This window comes from Synchiropus splendidus, chromosome 12 (assembly GCF_027744825.2).
Source record: "Synchiropus splendidus isolate RoL2022-P1 chromosome 12, RoL_Sspl_1.0, whole genome shotgun sequence".
NCBI lineage: Eukaryota > Metazoa > Chordata > Actinopteri > Syngnathiformes > Callionymidae > Synchiropus > Synchiropus splendidus.
Genome location: NC_071345.1, coordinates 2363003 through 2380085, shown reverse-complemented (window position 1 = coordinate 2380085; position 17083 = coordinate 2363003). Strand labels below are relative to the sequence as shown.

General features: G+C 47.5%; 2 protein-coding genes across 6 annotated transcripts in view; one reads left to right on the top strand and one right to left on the bottom strand.

Annotated features, from left to right (window-relative positions):
* Window positions 1-347: 347 nt before the first annotated feature.
* On the bottom strand, window positions 348-8322 carry LOC128768777 (vesicular inhibitory amino acid transporter-like). Its single transcript, XM_053881933.1, has 8 exons — window positions 7723-8322; window positions 5988-6414; window positions 2676-2806; window positions 1632-1743; window positions 1370-1572; window positions 1026-1263; window positions 775-962; window positions 348-636 (listed from the first exon to the last, which is right to left on the bottom strand). The coding sequence occupies exons 1-8, from the start codon at window positions 7824-7826 to the stop codon at window positions 348-350; spliced, it is 1692 nt and encodes a 563-aa protein (XP_053737908.1). The 5' UTR covers window positions 7827-8322.
* Window positions 8323-8530: 208 nt separating this feature from the next.
* The window catches only part of lama2 (laminin, alpha 2), a 134648-nt gene continuing 126095 nt past the window's right edge, over window positions 8531-17083 (top strand). For all 5 annotated transcript variants that reach the window (XM_053881831.1, XM_053881832.1, XM_053881830.1 and 2 more), the window contains exon 1: window positions 8531-8674. In XM_053881831.1, the coding sequence (XP_053737806.1) occupies window positions 8608-8674 (67 nt within the window). In that variant the 5' untranslated portion in view covers window positions 8531-8607. The remainder of the gene's footprint in view (window positions 8675-17083) is intronic.

The window sequence follows — 17083 nt, the reverse complement described above, 5'->3', positions numbered from 1 at the left end:
AAAATACAATAAAATTAATTAAAAAATACACTTTGAACAATCATTTCTGGATGTTAGCACAATCTTTTACTGCTAAAAGATTTTGAGTATTTTTCAAAATAAAAAGGAAAAATACTACAATAAGTCCTACTGAAAAATGAATATGATAAATAAATAATAAAAAAATAATAATTGTAAAAATGTGTAATTTAGAAAAAAATATTTTATATTTATTCAAATAAATTGATGCGATAATGTACAACTTACCAAACACTGTTTACTAAAAAAGTACAATAATCATTTAAAGGCAATGTGAGTTTGAGAAAACTCTAGTGAATTTGATGGGCTAAAGAACTCCTGTTTCCTCCCTACAGCTCGCCCGCCAGCCTCCGCACCGAACACATGACCCCCGAGACGCTGCAGACGACCCCCAGACTCAGAATGCAAGCGTCCACCAGCCGCTGCCTCCCGCTGAGGAGCCTCCACTGCAGCCTGAGGTGACACAGGCAGGGCAGGATGAGGGTCATGGCCGACCCGGTCACGCTGCCCGTCAGACCCATCAGCAGGGAGAAGCGGGGCACCACACAGGCCAGGAGGTACGTGGTCGCCAGCAGGGCGGCGCGCAGGAGCGGCATCCAGCGGGAGCTGCCGCCGTGCCTGGACTCATCTGAAGGTGGAGAGAGTTTCAGACCTCAGCGGTGATGGATGGACGGTTCATCTTGCCCAGGTCGGGACGGAGACGTAAATCTACCTCCCTTCGCTCAGATCAATGTCCAACCTTTAGGGATGATGAACTGAGGCAGATGATTCAGACGCTCACCTCCCAGCAGGCTGCTCTGCAGGAGCTCCGCCGCCGAGTAGAAGGGCAGCGGGTAGGACAGCAGAGCTTTGGCCAGCAGACACAGAGTGACCAGCGCCCGCAGCTCGGAGGGCAGGTTGTCTGTGATGACCTCGCTGGTCTGGGACCCCCAGGTCAGCACGGCCTGGTGAGAGAGAAGACCCTGACTGGTTCAGAGGAGCGCCACTCGCCTCATTTCTGGACCCACCAGCAGGGAGAAGGAGGTCTTCAGGACGCAGGCGGCGGCGTGAGTACAGCTCAGCATGGCGCTGAAGTGGCCTCGGTCCTCCATGCTGCCCTCTAGAGTCGGGAGGAATATCTGGGAGGTGTAGGAGAAGATGATGACGCCTGCTGAGACCAGGAAGTTCTCCGGGTCCACCGAGACGGACAGGAAGGACCAGGACCAGACGCTGGCGCGGCTCAGACAGAAGACGATGACCAGCAGGCTGAGAAGATAAGTGTGACGTCAGTTCAGGAGCTGGCCACTCATGCTCTACGCCGAGTCTCTGAGATCCACAGTTGTCATTGATGTCATGAGCGAGGTGGTGACACCTGATGAGAATGTGAGCCATGGAGCAGAGCAGGCTGAGAGTGGACACTGGCCTGAGGTCAGTCAGCAGCAGGCAGGGCAGCAGGAAGAGCAGAGCCACCAGCGAACACGCTGATCTGGGCACGGCCAGCGCTGACAGAGAGTCGCTCAGCAGACTGGTGGAGACCAGCAGGTACAGCGTGCAGGTCATCAGCAGCTCCACCACCTGCACACGAGGACGAGCTTGAAGGTTCGTCTGAGGAAGGGAGAGATGGCAGTCGCTACCTGAGCGATGTTGACCATCAGCCCGCCCAGTCCGGGTGGCAGCAGACCTTCGCAGCAGGCCTCCACGATGTCACGGTAGCTAGTCCGGACGCGGACCCTCGACGGCTCAGCGCTGGATGAAACAGGAAGGAAGAGAGTGGGGGTTGCCCTGGAACCGCAACGGCTCAGAGTTCCCACTAGCAAAAAAGCCCTCAGGCTCTTGCAGGGGAATATTGAGATGTTCTGAGGGACGTCAACGCTCAGGTTTGCCCCAGGCATCCTGGATGACCATGGACCAAATCCACTGACCAGTGCAGAGCTTTGTCGTCTAGCTCAGCTCTTTCTTCTCCATGACTGAAGACAGTGCTCTGCTCTCTTAATCTTTTTATTGCTTCCAAACCTGGCACACTTGAGCTCCTCCACCTGGGGGGCCTAGACCCTTTCCTCACTGATGTCTCCAAACCCTCTCCAGAGACCCTCTCCACCATGACTGCACTGAACAATGGTGGCCAGAATTCTATTAAAAATATAAAGCAAATGCCTATAAAGTCATGCTCTGACCACAAATGCTGGACCAGCTAGTGGTCATAATGTTATGGCAGACGTGCGGCTAAAATATAGACCTGGGTTCTGGAGAATCGAGTGATAGTCACCAGGAAGGAGTCATTGAAGTGGGAAAGCGAAAACAGGACTGTGATGACTCAGCTGTTTTGAATCTTCACCAGATGTTTTCTTATGAGTCAGAGACTTTGATGCAGTCGAGTCTGTTGCGACAGTCTTAACTGTGGGATGTAGACTCATCGCCACACATGTGACCATCTTGTTGACCTCGCCTGACCTCTTGTTTCGGCGCTCCAGGTGTGTGTTGTTTGAGAGCGAATCGGGTCAGTTTGGCTCCTAACGTCTCCCAGATGTGAGCGCAGAACACGTGCGTCTCATGTGGTGCCGTGCTTGCTGGGCGTGTGTGTGTGTGTGTGTGTGGCTCCCTCTGACGTGAGACTGGAACGCTGCATCTGGCTTCATGTTGCTTGATCTAGAAGGTGGTCGGGTCTCCATTACCAGGGCTGCTCCTCGTACAGGCAGGAGACCAGGATGGCTCCGGTGTGGTTGCACACCCAGGCGGACAGGACCAGCAGGACGAGACCCGGGTAGCCGGACTGGGCCAGAGCGAAGGGCAAACCCAGGACAAAGATCCCCTGAAGAAGAGAGGAGGACATGGAAATGAGAACGGAAGAGCATCCAGGACAGAAGAAAAAGAGTGTAGCAGGGTGGAGATGATGTCAGAGTGAGAGGAGTCGGAGATGAAGCTCCTGGGGTCGTCAAAAGTTGGGGAGGACAGATGTCTGGACCGGTGGAGAGGAGACTCAGTGAACGATGAGGTGAGAGGATGATGAAGACAGCCGAAGGTGAAGGAGCTGACTCATCCAAATAGTTTCACTGTGCGTGTGGCCCACACTTCTTTCTTGTTCCGAGCAGCTTTCTAAGCAGGATGCGAGTCTACAAGACACGAAACTTGTCGAGCGAGAAGCGATTACCGAGGCGAGTCAGAGAATGAGGACCCTCAGATGGATGAAGAGGTGAAGAGAGCTTTGGCAAGATTCCTGGAAAGTCTGAAAGGTGTGGGAGTCCTGCGGGACCGGAGAGTGGAGGAGCGTTTTGGCCCACCACCAAGGGGCCAGAGCGTGGAGAGGGCCAGGGGTCAGCCAGGAGAGTGCTGGGGAGAGGTGCCACTGGAGAGCAGGAGGTGGAAGACTGAAAACGAGTTGGGCCGCTATCTGCCGGGCATATGCTGATGCAGCTTTGATGTGGAAACACAGCTGCCGGGGATGAAAGCGGCTCGGGAAGAAACGTAACGCAGAAGATTTCATCTGCTCCGCTCTGACTCCTGACTGGGAGCACGAGCTGCAGGAGGGGGAACAGGCCACTCCTTCACCAGACCTGGCGAGGAGTCGACGGCGTCTGGTCGCGTGGATTTGCTCCAGTCTCTGACAGACACTTGTCAGAGGGAGGTAAACAAGAGCCAAGTGACTTGAAATGAGGCAGAAATCTGACGCAAGACTGTGCAGTCAAGAATTCTGAGTCGACTCTCACGAGACTCTCGTCTTGACTTCACTTGAGCTTTTCTTGTCTTGACTTTCAACTTGGCTCCTTTGTTCCAGCACCAGACTTATTCGACTCGAGGATCGACTCGAGACTCCTTGGTGTCGATGCAGGACTAATACACGGGTGGAGAAACTGAAGACTTACACTGTGACTTGAGGAGTCAACACCTTTTCACGTCGACTCAAGAGTCTGAAACTGATTTGTCCTGACTCGAGACCTGCTTGCTCTTTTGAGTTCTTGATTTGAGTCAAGAACTCGAGACTAATCTAGACTCAAGAGTGCAAGTTAAAACTTGACTCGAGCCTTTCTCTGCACCTGACATGACTTGGGAATTTTGACTTCAGTAGTAGTGACAAGAAGGGCTTCCCTTGACTTGTGGCATGACTCAACCCGGCTCAGAAATGGATTTTACCTGTGACTTCAACTCCGTCCAGACATGACTCACTTATTTGACTTGAGGACTCGAAAACTCCCTCATGTAACACTTCACTGAAAACTAATTTGCTCAACACTTGACTTGACTCAAGACGACCTGATCCAATCGATTTGCCATGACTCGATATAAAAGTCTAAGACTCAGCTTCATAAACCGTAGACTTCCTTGAGACTTGCCTCAAGTATAGTGTCAAGACTCGAGCCTTGACTCTGCCTGGAAACTTTATTGAGACTTGTGACTTGGCTCCAGTCTTGTCGTTTCCATTCAAGTCCTTTTCTGGGCCCCTAATGCTATGAGACCTGAAGTCAGTCAAGTAAATAAACCCCCGAGTCAGTCCTCCGAGTCGTACCGGAGTGAAAAACACATTTCAAAGCCAGTGGTGTTTCTAGTTCACATGCTGAATCCATAATTCAAGTCAGTGCTGTGATCCTTGTCACTGGGGAGGAGGTCTGCTGCCAGCGAGACTCGGGGGAAATGACACGACGTCAGTCTTGGCTCCCAGATAGATGGACTGGCATCAATAAACAACATTTGATCATCCCTGAAACAACATCCTTCAGACGCTGCGACAGCGTAAAACCCTTCCTTTGGTGCCTGAGCAGCGGCGTCATGTGTTGTTGCTTCATTGTCCTGGTGAGTTCTCCACACAGCCCAGCGCTCACTTCAGTGAAAGAGCGCATTTACATGAGCGCAGCCGCTGAATGGGCCCAGCGTTTACAGCATAATAAGCTATTAGCATTAGCGCCGGCAGGACAAACGCCGTGACCACCACGGCCCTTTGAGTGAGGCGTTCTTCGATGGTGAGGAGCGCGGAGGAATTGTTCAGCGCTGTTACGCACAGTTGGTGCCCATGAAACAGTTTTCAGGTGTCATGCTTTTAGAATGTTGCAGCAGTTTGACGGCGGAACAAGAGAAGAGACGGCGGCGCACGGAGAGAAAGAAAGTGGCGGAACGTTCTGGGACTGAATGAACTGTGCCGTTCCATATTCTACACTCACAAACACTGTTCGCTGCTTTAGTTGTGCCATTCTTGTGACTTTCAATTGAGTCGCCGCTGGATCCACTGTCTGATTTCTCCAACATGGAATTTCTTGATAAACACTGAGTGCGTCACATGATCAACAGCGTGACAGAATGATGGAACTATAACAGCCAGTGCATTAATATTGAAATTAAAATCTGTGAATTCACAAATATTTTCTTTTTTTATTGAAAGTAAAATATATATCTCTGTGCGTTTTAACTATCAATTTTGAACAATGTCAAACTGCAAAATTCAGTAATTCGAAAAAAGAAAAACAAACTTTGTAGAATGTAATATTCTGATCAGACATTTTGTTTTTCCTCATAATTTTAAGTGTAAGTCTTTAAAATTTTTTCAATGAGTAGTATGTGTTAATACTTAATATGTAGTATTTGAGATTTTTACAGTTCTTCATCAAATCATGAGAAAAATATGCATCTTATTGTCAAATTATTGTGTAATCTTGAATATTGATCAAAAACAACTTGATTTTAGTTTTAAACTGAGAATTTAAAACTGTTATTATGGAATCAATTTTCACCACAAATGTGGCTTCCTCGTATTATTGTTGTTTGTCGCCACACTGCCAAAATAATTCATAAACTTTAGTATGTGAATAAATTCACGCTTTATTTTGACACCAGTTGTTTCACCTTTTAACTAAACCTGGCTGCTTTACACTGGTAAAAGCAGTCTTTGCTTGTGTATGGAAGAAAATGAAATGATAATTCAATGAACTATTCCATCAACGAGGGAGAGGCACTTGCCTTGACTGCAGAGAGTCACTTCCTGTCTGAGGGGACTTCTAAATCACCTGTATGGCGTTGGTCACGTTCCAAGCTGCCTCCCAGGCCGTGATGGTGGGAGCTGGTTTGGAGCAGGTGCAGGTGCCTCCAGAACTCCGCCGCTCCTCTGGTCCTCTGGACGCTCCAGGACGTACGTCTGGTCTTCTCTGGGTGGCGTGGCAGTGAATGGAACCATCTGTGGGAGTCACTGAGGAGGTCTGGGCTCCAGTGGACGTCAGAATTACTCTGCTGCCTTTCAGGTTCTTCAGTCTCTGCGCACTTGTCGATGCCACGAGGTCCGGTGCTGGAGTCTGCGGACCTTCTGAGGACGGTGTGACCCATGCGCTGTCCTCACCTGTGAGACTGTGGAAGGGAGCTCCTCTGTCCTGGCTGTAGGTCGTGTTCAGCTCATCACACTGAGTCAGAACCATCGTCTCCTGATCCTCCGCTGAGAACCTGAGGCACAGAATCCGCGGTCAGAGGTCCGATCTGAGACCGAGTGGCTCGTCGGATACGATCACACAGATCACGCTGCTGTGAATGAAACCAGTGTTTTAGCTCACGCAGCAATTATTTTAGCTCAAAGTTTTGCATTGGACAAGATGAATTATTGATCTAGTATAAATTATACAGTAAAACGGGATCAAAATAAAAGTGAAGATCCTACATTACAGAAGCAATAAAAGTAATTCATTTGACATGGAAGAAAACATCAAATATAACTGACATTACAATCTACACTCATATTAAATATCACCTAGTTCATTAGTTATATACATTTTTATTGTTTTTTTTAATTAACAAATCACAATATTTCAGTTGTTTGTTAAATATGTAGGTAGATTATTCAGAAATTTTGAAAGAATATAATATAAAACATGTAAAAACAAAGAGTTTGAGATGATTGTTTGATGTTATCTTTATTTAATCTTCATTAATGTATATTACATAAAAGGATTTCCATTGAATCTGACAATATTCAGTACAAGTATATTGCTTTCTATCAAAAATGAATAAATAAGTTTGCTTCTTTAGTATCTTTAGGATCAGCAGTTTTGAGAAGAGGATGCAAGTTTGTGGCTCGCTACGTTTTTATATTGGAAATGAAAGCCGATGAATTAGAGAATCTTAATGTGTATTTTTCTACAACTGAAATATCAAACTGAAATTCATCAAAAAAACACCAAAACTAAAACATGTGATCATCTAGAGGCTCAGAACTTCGCTTTATTAACATAATTCTCCATCTCTTTCTATTTCTCGTGCCGTGTTTAGAACTGTACATGTAACTTGTAATATTGTCAACAGTTTTTTTCACATTTTAGACTTCTTCTTATTGAACATCTTGTAGACCTTAAATAGCTATAAAAACATTCATGCTTCTTAGTGAGAACAAGTGGTTGCGATTCAGATTGAAGACATACAATACAATAAATCCACTCATCAGCGTAATGTGTTTTAGCAGCATGTGAGCCAGGAATGTATCACTATAAACTTCTGATGAATGCATTGTTAGATCGGACCACGTTTCACCCTGTAATGGCCACTAAAGTCGCTGATAAACAACAGCAGAGTTATTAGTCAATAGCCAAGTGAATGGCTGAATAATGGTGAATACGTGTGACCAAACCTGTTTATAAACATGCAATATAAAAAATGTATAATGCGACGTCATTTCTGAAGTGACCTGACTCCGCTGACATGATGTCAGTAAGAATGTTTCTGGTTTGAGTGAAGAGCTAAACAGACGACGGCCACACTGACCTTGCAGTCCAGTCGTGCGGCAGCCTGGACGCGGCCCACTTCCACAGCGACCCGCCGGCCCTCCAGGGAGGCCTGGCCCCGCCAGCCCTCAGTGGGGAGCCCATCTTCAGTCGGTCCCAGCCTGGAGGAGTCTGGCGCTCTGACGCTCACTGGGCTTGTTTAAGGCTCATTATCTGAGATGTTTGGGAGCTGCAGGTGCCAGTCCCGGCTCTCAGGTGGGTGAGCTGACTGAGGGCTCAGTGGGCCGGAACTTTATAATAGAAGTGATGATGAGCGGCTGCGGACCGTGACAGCTCCTCTCACAAACATGTCTGACGCACCTCTGACCACACAGCTGGGCTCAGTGTTGGGCCCAGACTGTGCTAAGTTGGTCAGGGCAGCAGGAGGAGCTCGAAGTGCGACTAACCAACTTTGCTGCCGCGCGCAACACTGGTCAGCTGCGCTTTTCCTGGGCTTAAATAGAGACAACATAAGTCAAAATAAGGTGAACTGTCATTCGCTAGGGACCTGAATGTTCCTCTTTCCTGGGACTAAATAACTCACTTCGCTGTAAAGTAAAAACAAAAACAAAAAAAAAAAAAAAAAAAAAACGTGCGCATACTTCCTCCCTCGCTACAAATGAACACGTGACAGAAAACAAAGTAGGCAGAGGGTTTTTTTTTTAAATTAAATTCTAACAATATAAATGATTGTTGCTATTTAATTTGATTTGTAATGAATTTGTAATAAAAAATAAGGAGGACAGTAGCTTTAAAAGCGGACGACTGTCGCCCTCCTCCTGCTCCTCCTCGCGCCCGAGCCTGTCGAGGGAGGAGGAAGAGGAGGAGGAGAGTTTGGGGAACTTCTTCCACTCACCCCACATGTTGGAACTTCTCAGCGGACCAAATGGAGCGGCTGCGGCTCGCCCTCCTGCTCCCGTTGCTATGGCAATGTTGCGCCGCGCAGCAAAGAGGTGAGTGCTCCGCCGCGGGTGCGTGATCGGGGTTCGATGCCGTATCAATAGCTCACCTCCGACCTCAGCTTCACCAGCCCCGCGCACGCGCACGGGCGCACGCTAGCTTGAAAGGTGTGCTGCCAGCGCCGCAGCGAACTTTGGTCACAGTGGCACAGGTGACCAACAAATGCCCGGCCGAGGGGTTGGAAGCGTGGCGTGTGCCACATGTGGGACGCGGCTTACGCGTTTGTTTCCGTGGCAGATTCATGCGAAGGAGCCACTGGGGAGTGAGCATGCTATGTAAACAGACAGGTTGTCGCATCTGCTGTTGAACTGACAGTGAAGACAAAGCAGCAACACATGTTGAAATGTCAGTGAATATCAATACATAAATACAGGGCGAAAACGCCACAGTTCCTGCAAACACTCCGGGTGCAACATCCTCAGTGTTGGATCCTAAAATCCTAAAATAGTATCGGAAATACCACTCCGTACCAAGCACTTCAAAAGCAACGCAAGTGCTGTACCGCAGTAAAATCTGGATAAAACAGACATAAAGAGTAAAAGTGTCTTTTAAAAAAAGGGATCTAAAAGTGGACAGTGACGGTGTCCAACATGGGGAGGGAGGGCCTGCCATAGCCGGGGGCCACAGACCGAGACGGGCCGGTCTCCTCTCCTCTTCCGCTTGGTTTTAGGTGCCTCCAGGAGGAGCTGGGCGGCTGACCTCAAGGGCCGCGGAGGAACGTAGGGGGTTAAACGCTCCACTAGGTACTGAGGGGCAAGACCATTGAGAGCTTTAAACACGAACAGAAGAACTTTAAAACCCGTTCTAAAAGTCACAGCAGCCAGTGGAGAGAAGCTAAAATTGGGGTGATGTGCTCACTTCTGCGTGACCCCGTGAAGAACCTGGCGGCAGCATTCTGGACCAGCTGCAGACGGGACAGCGACGCCTGGCTAACACCGACCAGTTGCAGTAGTCCAGTCGCCACGTGATGAAAGCATGAATCACTGCTTCTAGATGCTGCCTGGATAAAACGGAGATAAAAGAAACACGACTTGACAACCGCGCTGACCGGAGAATCAAATTTAAAATCACTGTCGGGTTGAACATGGTCGGACAGAGGACCCAGGTTAAAAGACAGAGGATCACAGACATTACTGTGTTTACAAATCATGTACAAAAATGTGATCTCCACGAAGGTGGGAAAGAGGTCAAAAGGCAGAAAAGAGCTTAAAATAAGATGATAATAAATTCAGTAATAATGTATTATTTTTGTTAATATTTGTTGAAGACCATATTCAATCTCAAATAAAAATAAAATAAAAAATCATTTTGTATTCTTACATTCACATATGTCTCGGCTGAACGTGGAAATATTTGGCTTTATCTTTTTAAAACATCAATGTTTTGCAAGTGATATTTCTGCACACTTTGTTTTCCTGGCGTCTCTGTTTCTACCGTGTCTATTATGTTTCGTGTTTGTCCCGACAGTCAGGTTTCTCACATCCAGTCTAATCTCACATGTAACATTTTAGCATAGCAGAAGAAAGGCGGCGAGTCTCTTCAGTCACCAAACGCTGGGCTACGACTGACCACTTCCTGTTTGTAACTGCTCATCCATCATGAAAACAAAGCTAATTTGAAGAGCCAGGTTTCTCTGGTGTGTCACGAAAGTGAATACAGGGACAGAGAATCATGTCCAGGAGTCCAGAGTGAGCCTTGTCTACCTGGACAAAATAAACATCAACACCAACAGTACTCCCTTCTTCACAATAAATAACTGAATATAGGTGCCCTTTTTCAAGCTACAACTGAAACTGTTGTGATCGAAAAAAGCTCCCGACACTCAGAATTCAGTTTGGGGAACAGTCCGAGCTTCTGGATTGTGAGAGTGGATGTATAGTCATTTCCATAGCATTTCACAGCAGTTGCTGTTGTATCTGCAGCTCTGCAGAAGCTGTTTTTTGGGCTGGCAGGTGGTGAGGGTTCCGTTCCTCGCTGCTCATGAGCATCATCGTGAGTCAAATGTCCACAACTTGATATTATTATTGTCGTTGTTTGCCAAACACTTTGCAGCAGTAATGGCCGTGTCTTCTTTTTCATGAGCGCTTGGTGAAGGATTTGGGAGGAAACTAGAGACGCCTGGAAGAGTAGCTGCTTTTTCTTCTGAGAGTTAAGTTTCCTCAGAAGAGAAAATGAAACAAATCTGGCGGTTGTCATGCTCTCTGCTGATTTGTCAGTGATTGTTGAAGCCAGGAGAGCGCTGCGGACCTCCTGCGGCGGCCAGGCGACGGCGTGGTGGAGAGTGCGCCAGCAGACTTGGGTGTGAGAGGCCACTGGTGTGAGGAGCGGCATCATCAGCCGGATCAGCTCCACCGCCTCTCAGAGACAACAGGAGACTATCAGAGTTGGGAGCAGGGGGTTCAAAGACGGGCGAGACAAAGGGGGTTCAGGAGTTGTTAGGCATGAACAAAGATGAAGTGGGAGGTTGGAACATGTTGACGCCGCATGGCTCAGGTGGTGGAGCTGGAAGGAAGGCAGCAATCGGAGTCTTCCCCCTGCGTTTCAGATGGCCTGCTCCCTCTCTGTATTGCTGACTTTAAGCTGCATTTAAAGGCATCAATGGAGCTTCAGCCATGTTTCAAGACATCGTCACTTTGCAATTGTCAAAATTTAAGAAGCACACATATCTCAAGTGACAATCCTTAAACTCAACCTTTAAATTCCCCAGATTTTTTTCATTGTAAATGATCTCATAGGAGTTATGAATCGTCAAGTATATTTCAGCCATTTGCTGCAAAAACACAACTTTCATCGAAGTTTCCGACTCCCTGATCCCTGCTAATAATATTTTCAAAATTATAATGAACACAATCAAAAGCACGCTACTTTGTACTGCAGACTTGGAGCCACTTATTTGCTTCTTAAAATAGTCATGTGTTGAACGAAACAATTGTGTCTACATCTTTTGTCATGTTCCATTACAGTGGCTAAGCTAGCATGTAGCCAGTTGCTGGGCTAAGCTAGCATCTAACCAGTAGTGTGACAAAGCTAGCATGTAGCCAGTTGCTGGGCTAAGCTAGCATGTAGCCAGTTGCTGGTCTAAGGTGGCACCTAACCAGCAGTGTGACAAAGCCAGCATGTTGTCAGTTGCTGGGCTAAGCTAGCATGTAGCCAGTTGCTGGTCTAAGGTGGCACCTAACCAGTAGTGTGACAAAGCCAGCATGTAGTCAGTTACTGGGCTAAGCTAGTATGTAGCCAGCTGCTGGGCTAAGCTGGCATCTAACCAGTAGTGTGACAAAGCTAGCATGTTGTCAGTAGCTGGACTAAACTAGCATGTAGCCTGTAGCTAGGCTAAGCTAGCATGTAGCCGGTAGCGTGGCAAAGCTAGCATGTAGTCAGTAGCTGGGCTAAACTAGCATGTAGCCAGTTGCTAGGCTAAGCTAGCATGTAGCCAGTACATGAACTATGAGTGGACTGATGTGCTCCTGCACAGCGGAAGTAAACAAACTCCGAGACTTGTCACGGTCTGATGATGTCCAATAGCCTTCAATGGAGAAGTCGTGTGGTGAACCTGATGCATCGTGTTCCTCGATCTGAGCCCATATCTGCGGTGATGACATCACCACAATCTGCAGATGTGTCTTCACCTTCCTTCACTCAGGTGGTTTGGACCCTTGGTTCCCACCAGAAGAGGTGACTTGTTGGTCCAAGGAGACGGCCTTAGCTCCATGTTAGCGACCATTAGCGTGGTTGCTAAGCTAGCCGAGGGTCACGTCCATTATCAAAAGCAAGACTCTGCACTTTAGTTGCTCATTCTTGTGACACAAAGAAAGGGAATGTTTACTTGTATTCAGACACCTCCGGAGGAAGCGTGTGGAGGATGACGACGGCTGCATGGCGGTGACGGCGTTGAACCCTCTCTCGCCGCGTCTGGACCTCTGAAGTGAAGAACTAGTTGGACACAGCTGATGAGTGACTGAATGAGTTGCCACCTCAGTGCAACTGCGACGGCAAAAGAAAGGTTGGGGAAAGTGTGAGCTAGTGAGAGGCCCACACATACGTCTGCTTGAGTTAAAGCTGCTGCAGAAAACTGAATTGATTTTCAGGCCAAATAACTGAAAACATCAGAACTGCTGATTTCCCTGTTGGTGCATATTAGGCTTTGGCATAATTAAAGACAGCAAGCTGAATGAATCAATAAAAGGTCTCCTCGGAGCAGTTAGCCGTGTGTTAGAGAGCCTTTGGTGGAGGCCGGCGGCTGCACCTGATGTGAGCGGAACTACAGCAGGTGCGGCGTGAACCCCGGCAGCTTGGTGAGGTGCAGTCTTTCCAGCACCACCATGGTTGTCAAGCTCCGTCACGCAATCCCGCGACGTTAATATGAGAGCAGCCGGCGGATTAGACGGAATACACCGGGGTCGAGGATGTCAGACTTTCAAATCACATTCACTAAATTACTGCTCACCAGCATGTTGGGATGGAGGGAAAGAAGAAGGCGCGCGGAGGTGGTGATTTGGATTCATGGGATGTCCTTTACGCTTGGTGAGTAGGGGGTTGAGTAATCCCTCACCCGAACACGGTGCGCTGTTGGTGGACTTGGTACGTCACAGATTTGGATGTGAACTATACTGCAGACTTTTCATTTGGACCATTTGGCAGAAAGATATTTCGATTGTTGGATGATATGCGCTTCACACGACTGGCCTCGGCACTGACTGACTTGCTATCGAAGTAGCATCAATGAGCAGTGCCACGCTTCACTCACTGCACGTCAACGCCACCAGGCTTTTAGCTCGTAGGGTGAGAGGGTGTCCCAACGTTGTATTTGGTGGCTATATATGGCGGCGATGGCAGGAGCGATCTACGGGGAAATCTTGAAATTTGAACACCTTTGAAACACTATTCCCTGCATCTCTAGCACTGTTCCCTTCGGCTTCGACCAGTGAAATGCGAGTGAGGCGACTCGCATCATGTGGCTATACATGACATTTCTCTCGAAAACAATATGGCTCCCGCAATCGCAAAGCTGATGTTCCAGGAAGCCGGGAGAATCTGCGGCGTTTGATCTAGTTTTCCAGTGTGATGGCACTACTATTAGGTCACTATACGGGCACTAAAGGTTGGGAAAGTTAGGGTGACCTTGTGAGAAAACGCCGCGTCCACTTTCTCATGTTTTCAGATGCCTCTCTGGCTAAAAGCCTGATTGACGCCTTGTTTTGGTTTGTGCATTTCCGGCCCTCCAATGACAGATGAAAGTTGGGCTTGGCGATTTGTGAAAAATCTTTTCCCGATAATTTGCGTTCTCTCGTGGATCTCAATCAGGCTTGTAGCTAGGAGGGCGTCTACAAAACATGAAAAAATTCTCGAGCGTAGCTTGGCCGCCAAATGCTGCCAGATACCAGGGTAATCTGGCGGCCAAGCTACGCTCGAGAATTTTTTCTCGACGCCCAGACGCCCTCCTAGCTACACGCCTGATCTCAATGTATTTTATGACACGTCAAATATAGACAGGTCTCAGTCACAAAGAGCATGTTTTTGATAGTTTAGAAACATTTTATCATTGTTGTTCTGTTGCACAGCTCCAGCGAAACGTTCTATATCTTCGGAGTCAGAGATGGTGAGATGGAGGGCCTTTTAGGATGAAACGGCTCCTACTTTTCCTTTTGCTGGAGCATAACCAAACCAAAAAACCAAAACTGTCTTAGCTTTTCAGGCAGATGGCTTTGCTGCTTTGCGCACGTGATCTTGTGTGTCTCCGGCTCATTTTGAATGGGACTCATTCATTCATTATTATGGCAGATCAGGGGACACAAACAAGCCAGAGGCCAGGGTTTGGATCCACCTGTTGTAAAGCTACCGATGTCAGCGCTCTGTGCAGGCTTCGGTTGACATCAACATCTGATCCCACACAGCATTCGCCATCGCTCATTTTAAGACGGGAAAAAGCTGTTAGGAACTTGAGATGTGTTTTACAAAGTGAGCGCTGTCTGTCTCATTATCCTGGAAACCACGTTTGGCACCGTTATTCCCAGTCATCTGAACCGAATACAGAAACGTTGCAAAGCCGATCCGAACGCTGCCAGGAGAGAAGCCGATGAGTGAAACGCCGGTGAGAAGAAGGCTCCGCCTGTCTGCCGTCCTTTGAGTGTGAGCTGAATTTGGTTAGTTAGAGCTGATGCAAACATGTGCCAGACATCTTTGTTTTGTTTGGATTTCTCCTTCAACTTCATCAGCAGAATTCCACCCTGGTGCACATGAAGAGTTTGGTAGTTTTTGATCCCAGTTGGCACAAATAGTCTTTAAAAAGAGACTAAATCCACCTGAGCATGAATGAAACTCCTCTAGTTAATGGCATATTTTGTGAAATGTGTAGCGGTCGACAATGTTATCACTAATGGTTGGAAGACCAAACTCCGAACAGTTCAAGAGGCAGCAGTTTAGAGCAGACACCAGTTGTTGACTCACTGTTGCAGCAGCAAACACGGATGACTTTGTGCCAAAGACAGTGCTCAGCTGCTCATTGGCAGTTGTGTATATGTTTCGGAGGAATCCCTCTGCAGTTAAAATTGGCCCGGCGATAACTTGCCGCTGTCCTTCATGCAACCTGTCGCACCGCGTGAAGAAGAGAAGCGGGTCAGCGGGTGCTCTATTGGACCAGGTTACACCGGAGGTGAGAGGCCATTCAAACCTGGGGAACTTGAATGCAATGTTTCTTTCTGGAACCTCTCCGATGACCTCGGGTGTTCCTGATAACTACTGATGTGAGCAAACCGCACCTGAGGTCAGTCCACTCATGCACGTGAAACTTTTGAAAAGTGCTCATCACTAACTGTCCAATAGTGGAACCCATTCTCCTTCGCCACCATCTTTGCGTTGATGCTCTCCAGTGTCGGTAAATGAGTTTCTCAACTCCTGAACCCTCCTTGAGGCGGGGCAGACGATTGATGCCGTCTCACTACCTTTTTCATTTACAGTCAAAAAATGCAGTGCCGGCGAACACATTAGCTACATTCTTCTCTTTTTCTCAAGTGTTTTTTTCGTTTGCACATTAATGGATATGCTTTGTTAATTGTGCGTTCAACGTAAAGCTTGCTGTTATTATTTTTGCAAAATGACGTCACTGACACCGGGAAAGCAGTGCGCGGTGAACAAACTTCGGAATGTTTTGCACACGTGACTTGTATGTATTTTATCCCAGACATCAACGACTCTGTTTTTTCTTTGTCCATAAATAAAAAAACAAAACTCATCTGACGTCAACAGTCGTCAGTGCAAATGGCCGATATCCCTGCCTCGAGAAAATTTCAGCAGCCGAGAAAGTAATTCACTGACACCGTCCAAGCTTGTGTCCAGAACAGGCTGCAAGATGGTGGAGGTTTTTCATCAATTCTGAGGCATTGTACATGGATTCAGAATCGTAGCAAATGAGAATTGTGATTGTGAGCGAATACATTTTTGACACCCCCCTGCTGTGTTGCATGGGGCAGCTAGCGTTCTGCCTTCATTCTCCTGAGTTGACTCTGCACTCTGGTGAGGTGAGGAAGTGAGTGTTTTGGACTGAGCCACCTGTTGTAAGTGCACTGCTCATTCATAAACACAAACATGAAGTGGCGAGACAATGGGATGGTGGATAGAATATGCGCAATAAAAGCCAATTATAATCAATGTTTATGATGTCACTCTGCTATGTCTGACAATTTAAAATGCAAATCCAACCCTCTTTCAGCAAAAGTAAACAAAGCCTTTCCCCTCCGACAAATGCAAATGTAATCAGGCTTTAGGTGGAAACACATGCAGCCCATCATTTCTGCCAGTAAACCTGATGTACATACAAACACGTGCGATGTTTCCGGGACATCAGAACAGGTCCCAAAATATTTGGTCTGTCTCTTTGTTTCTTGTCGTTGATAGATTCCTGTGCGTTTGCCTCGTGTAACAGTGGCTTTTCCCTGGCGGAGTTTGACTTCCCTTGCACACTGCTATGATACACAGTCTTGTTAGATGCTGGTGGTGGATTGTGTGTGTGTGTGTGTGTGTCGTCTGCTTTGGTGTCTGAGCACCATTGATAATGCTAAGGCCAAAATCAATAGCCAATTCTACCAGCGACACAACGGCTGCCGTGCTAACCAAGTCAGAAAAGGCAAAGAAATGAGGCGCGAGTTGATGAATCGGGTGCGTTTCCTGAACCCACCACAAATAAATGGTTCACTGTTCCCCCAAAATAAGCACAGCCATGATTAGTTTTGCTCACAAGCGCACGTTACAAATGAAAAAAAACCGAAAAAGTCATTCCTTGTACGAGGCGGCGCTGTCCTCTGTGGCTGCGATATTCATGGTCTGAGACCCGAGCGGGAATCTCATCTGCACCCTAAACGTCCAAACGACGAGACGCGGCGGAATGTTTCATTGCTTTGACTCGATTG

What these genes read in the sequence shown, in the direction of transcription:
- LOC128768777 (XM_053881933.1), bottom strand. Translation starts at nt 7,826, where the DNA reads ATGGGCTCCCCACTGAGGGCTGGCGGGGCCAGGCCTCCCTGGAGGGCC. An exon ending in TCCTGCCTGTACGAGGAGCA is followed by an intron (nt 1,744 to 2,675) that starts GCCCTGGTAATG and finishes TGTTTCATCCAG; the next exon opens with CGCTGAGCCGTCGAGGGTCC. An exon ending in ATGGCTCACATTCTCATCAG is followed by an intron (nt 1,264 to 1,369) that starts GTGTCACCACCT and finishes TTATCTTCTCAG; the next exon opens with CCTGCTGGTCATCGTCTTCT.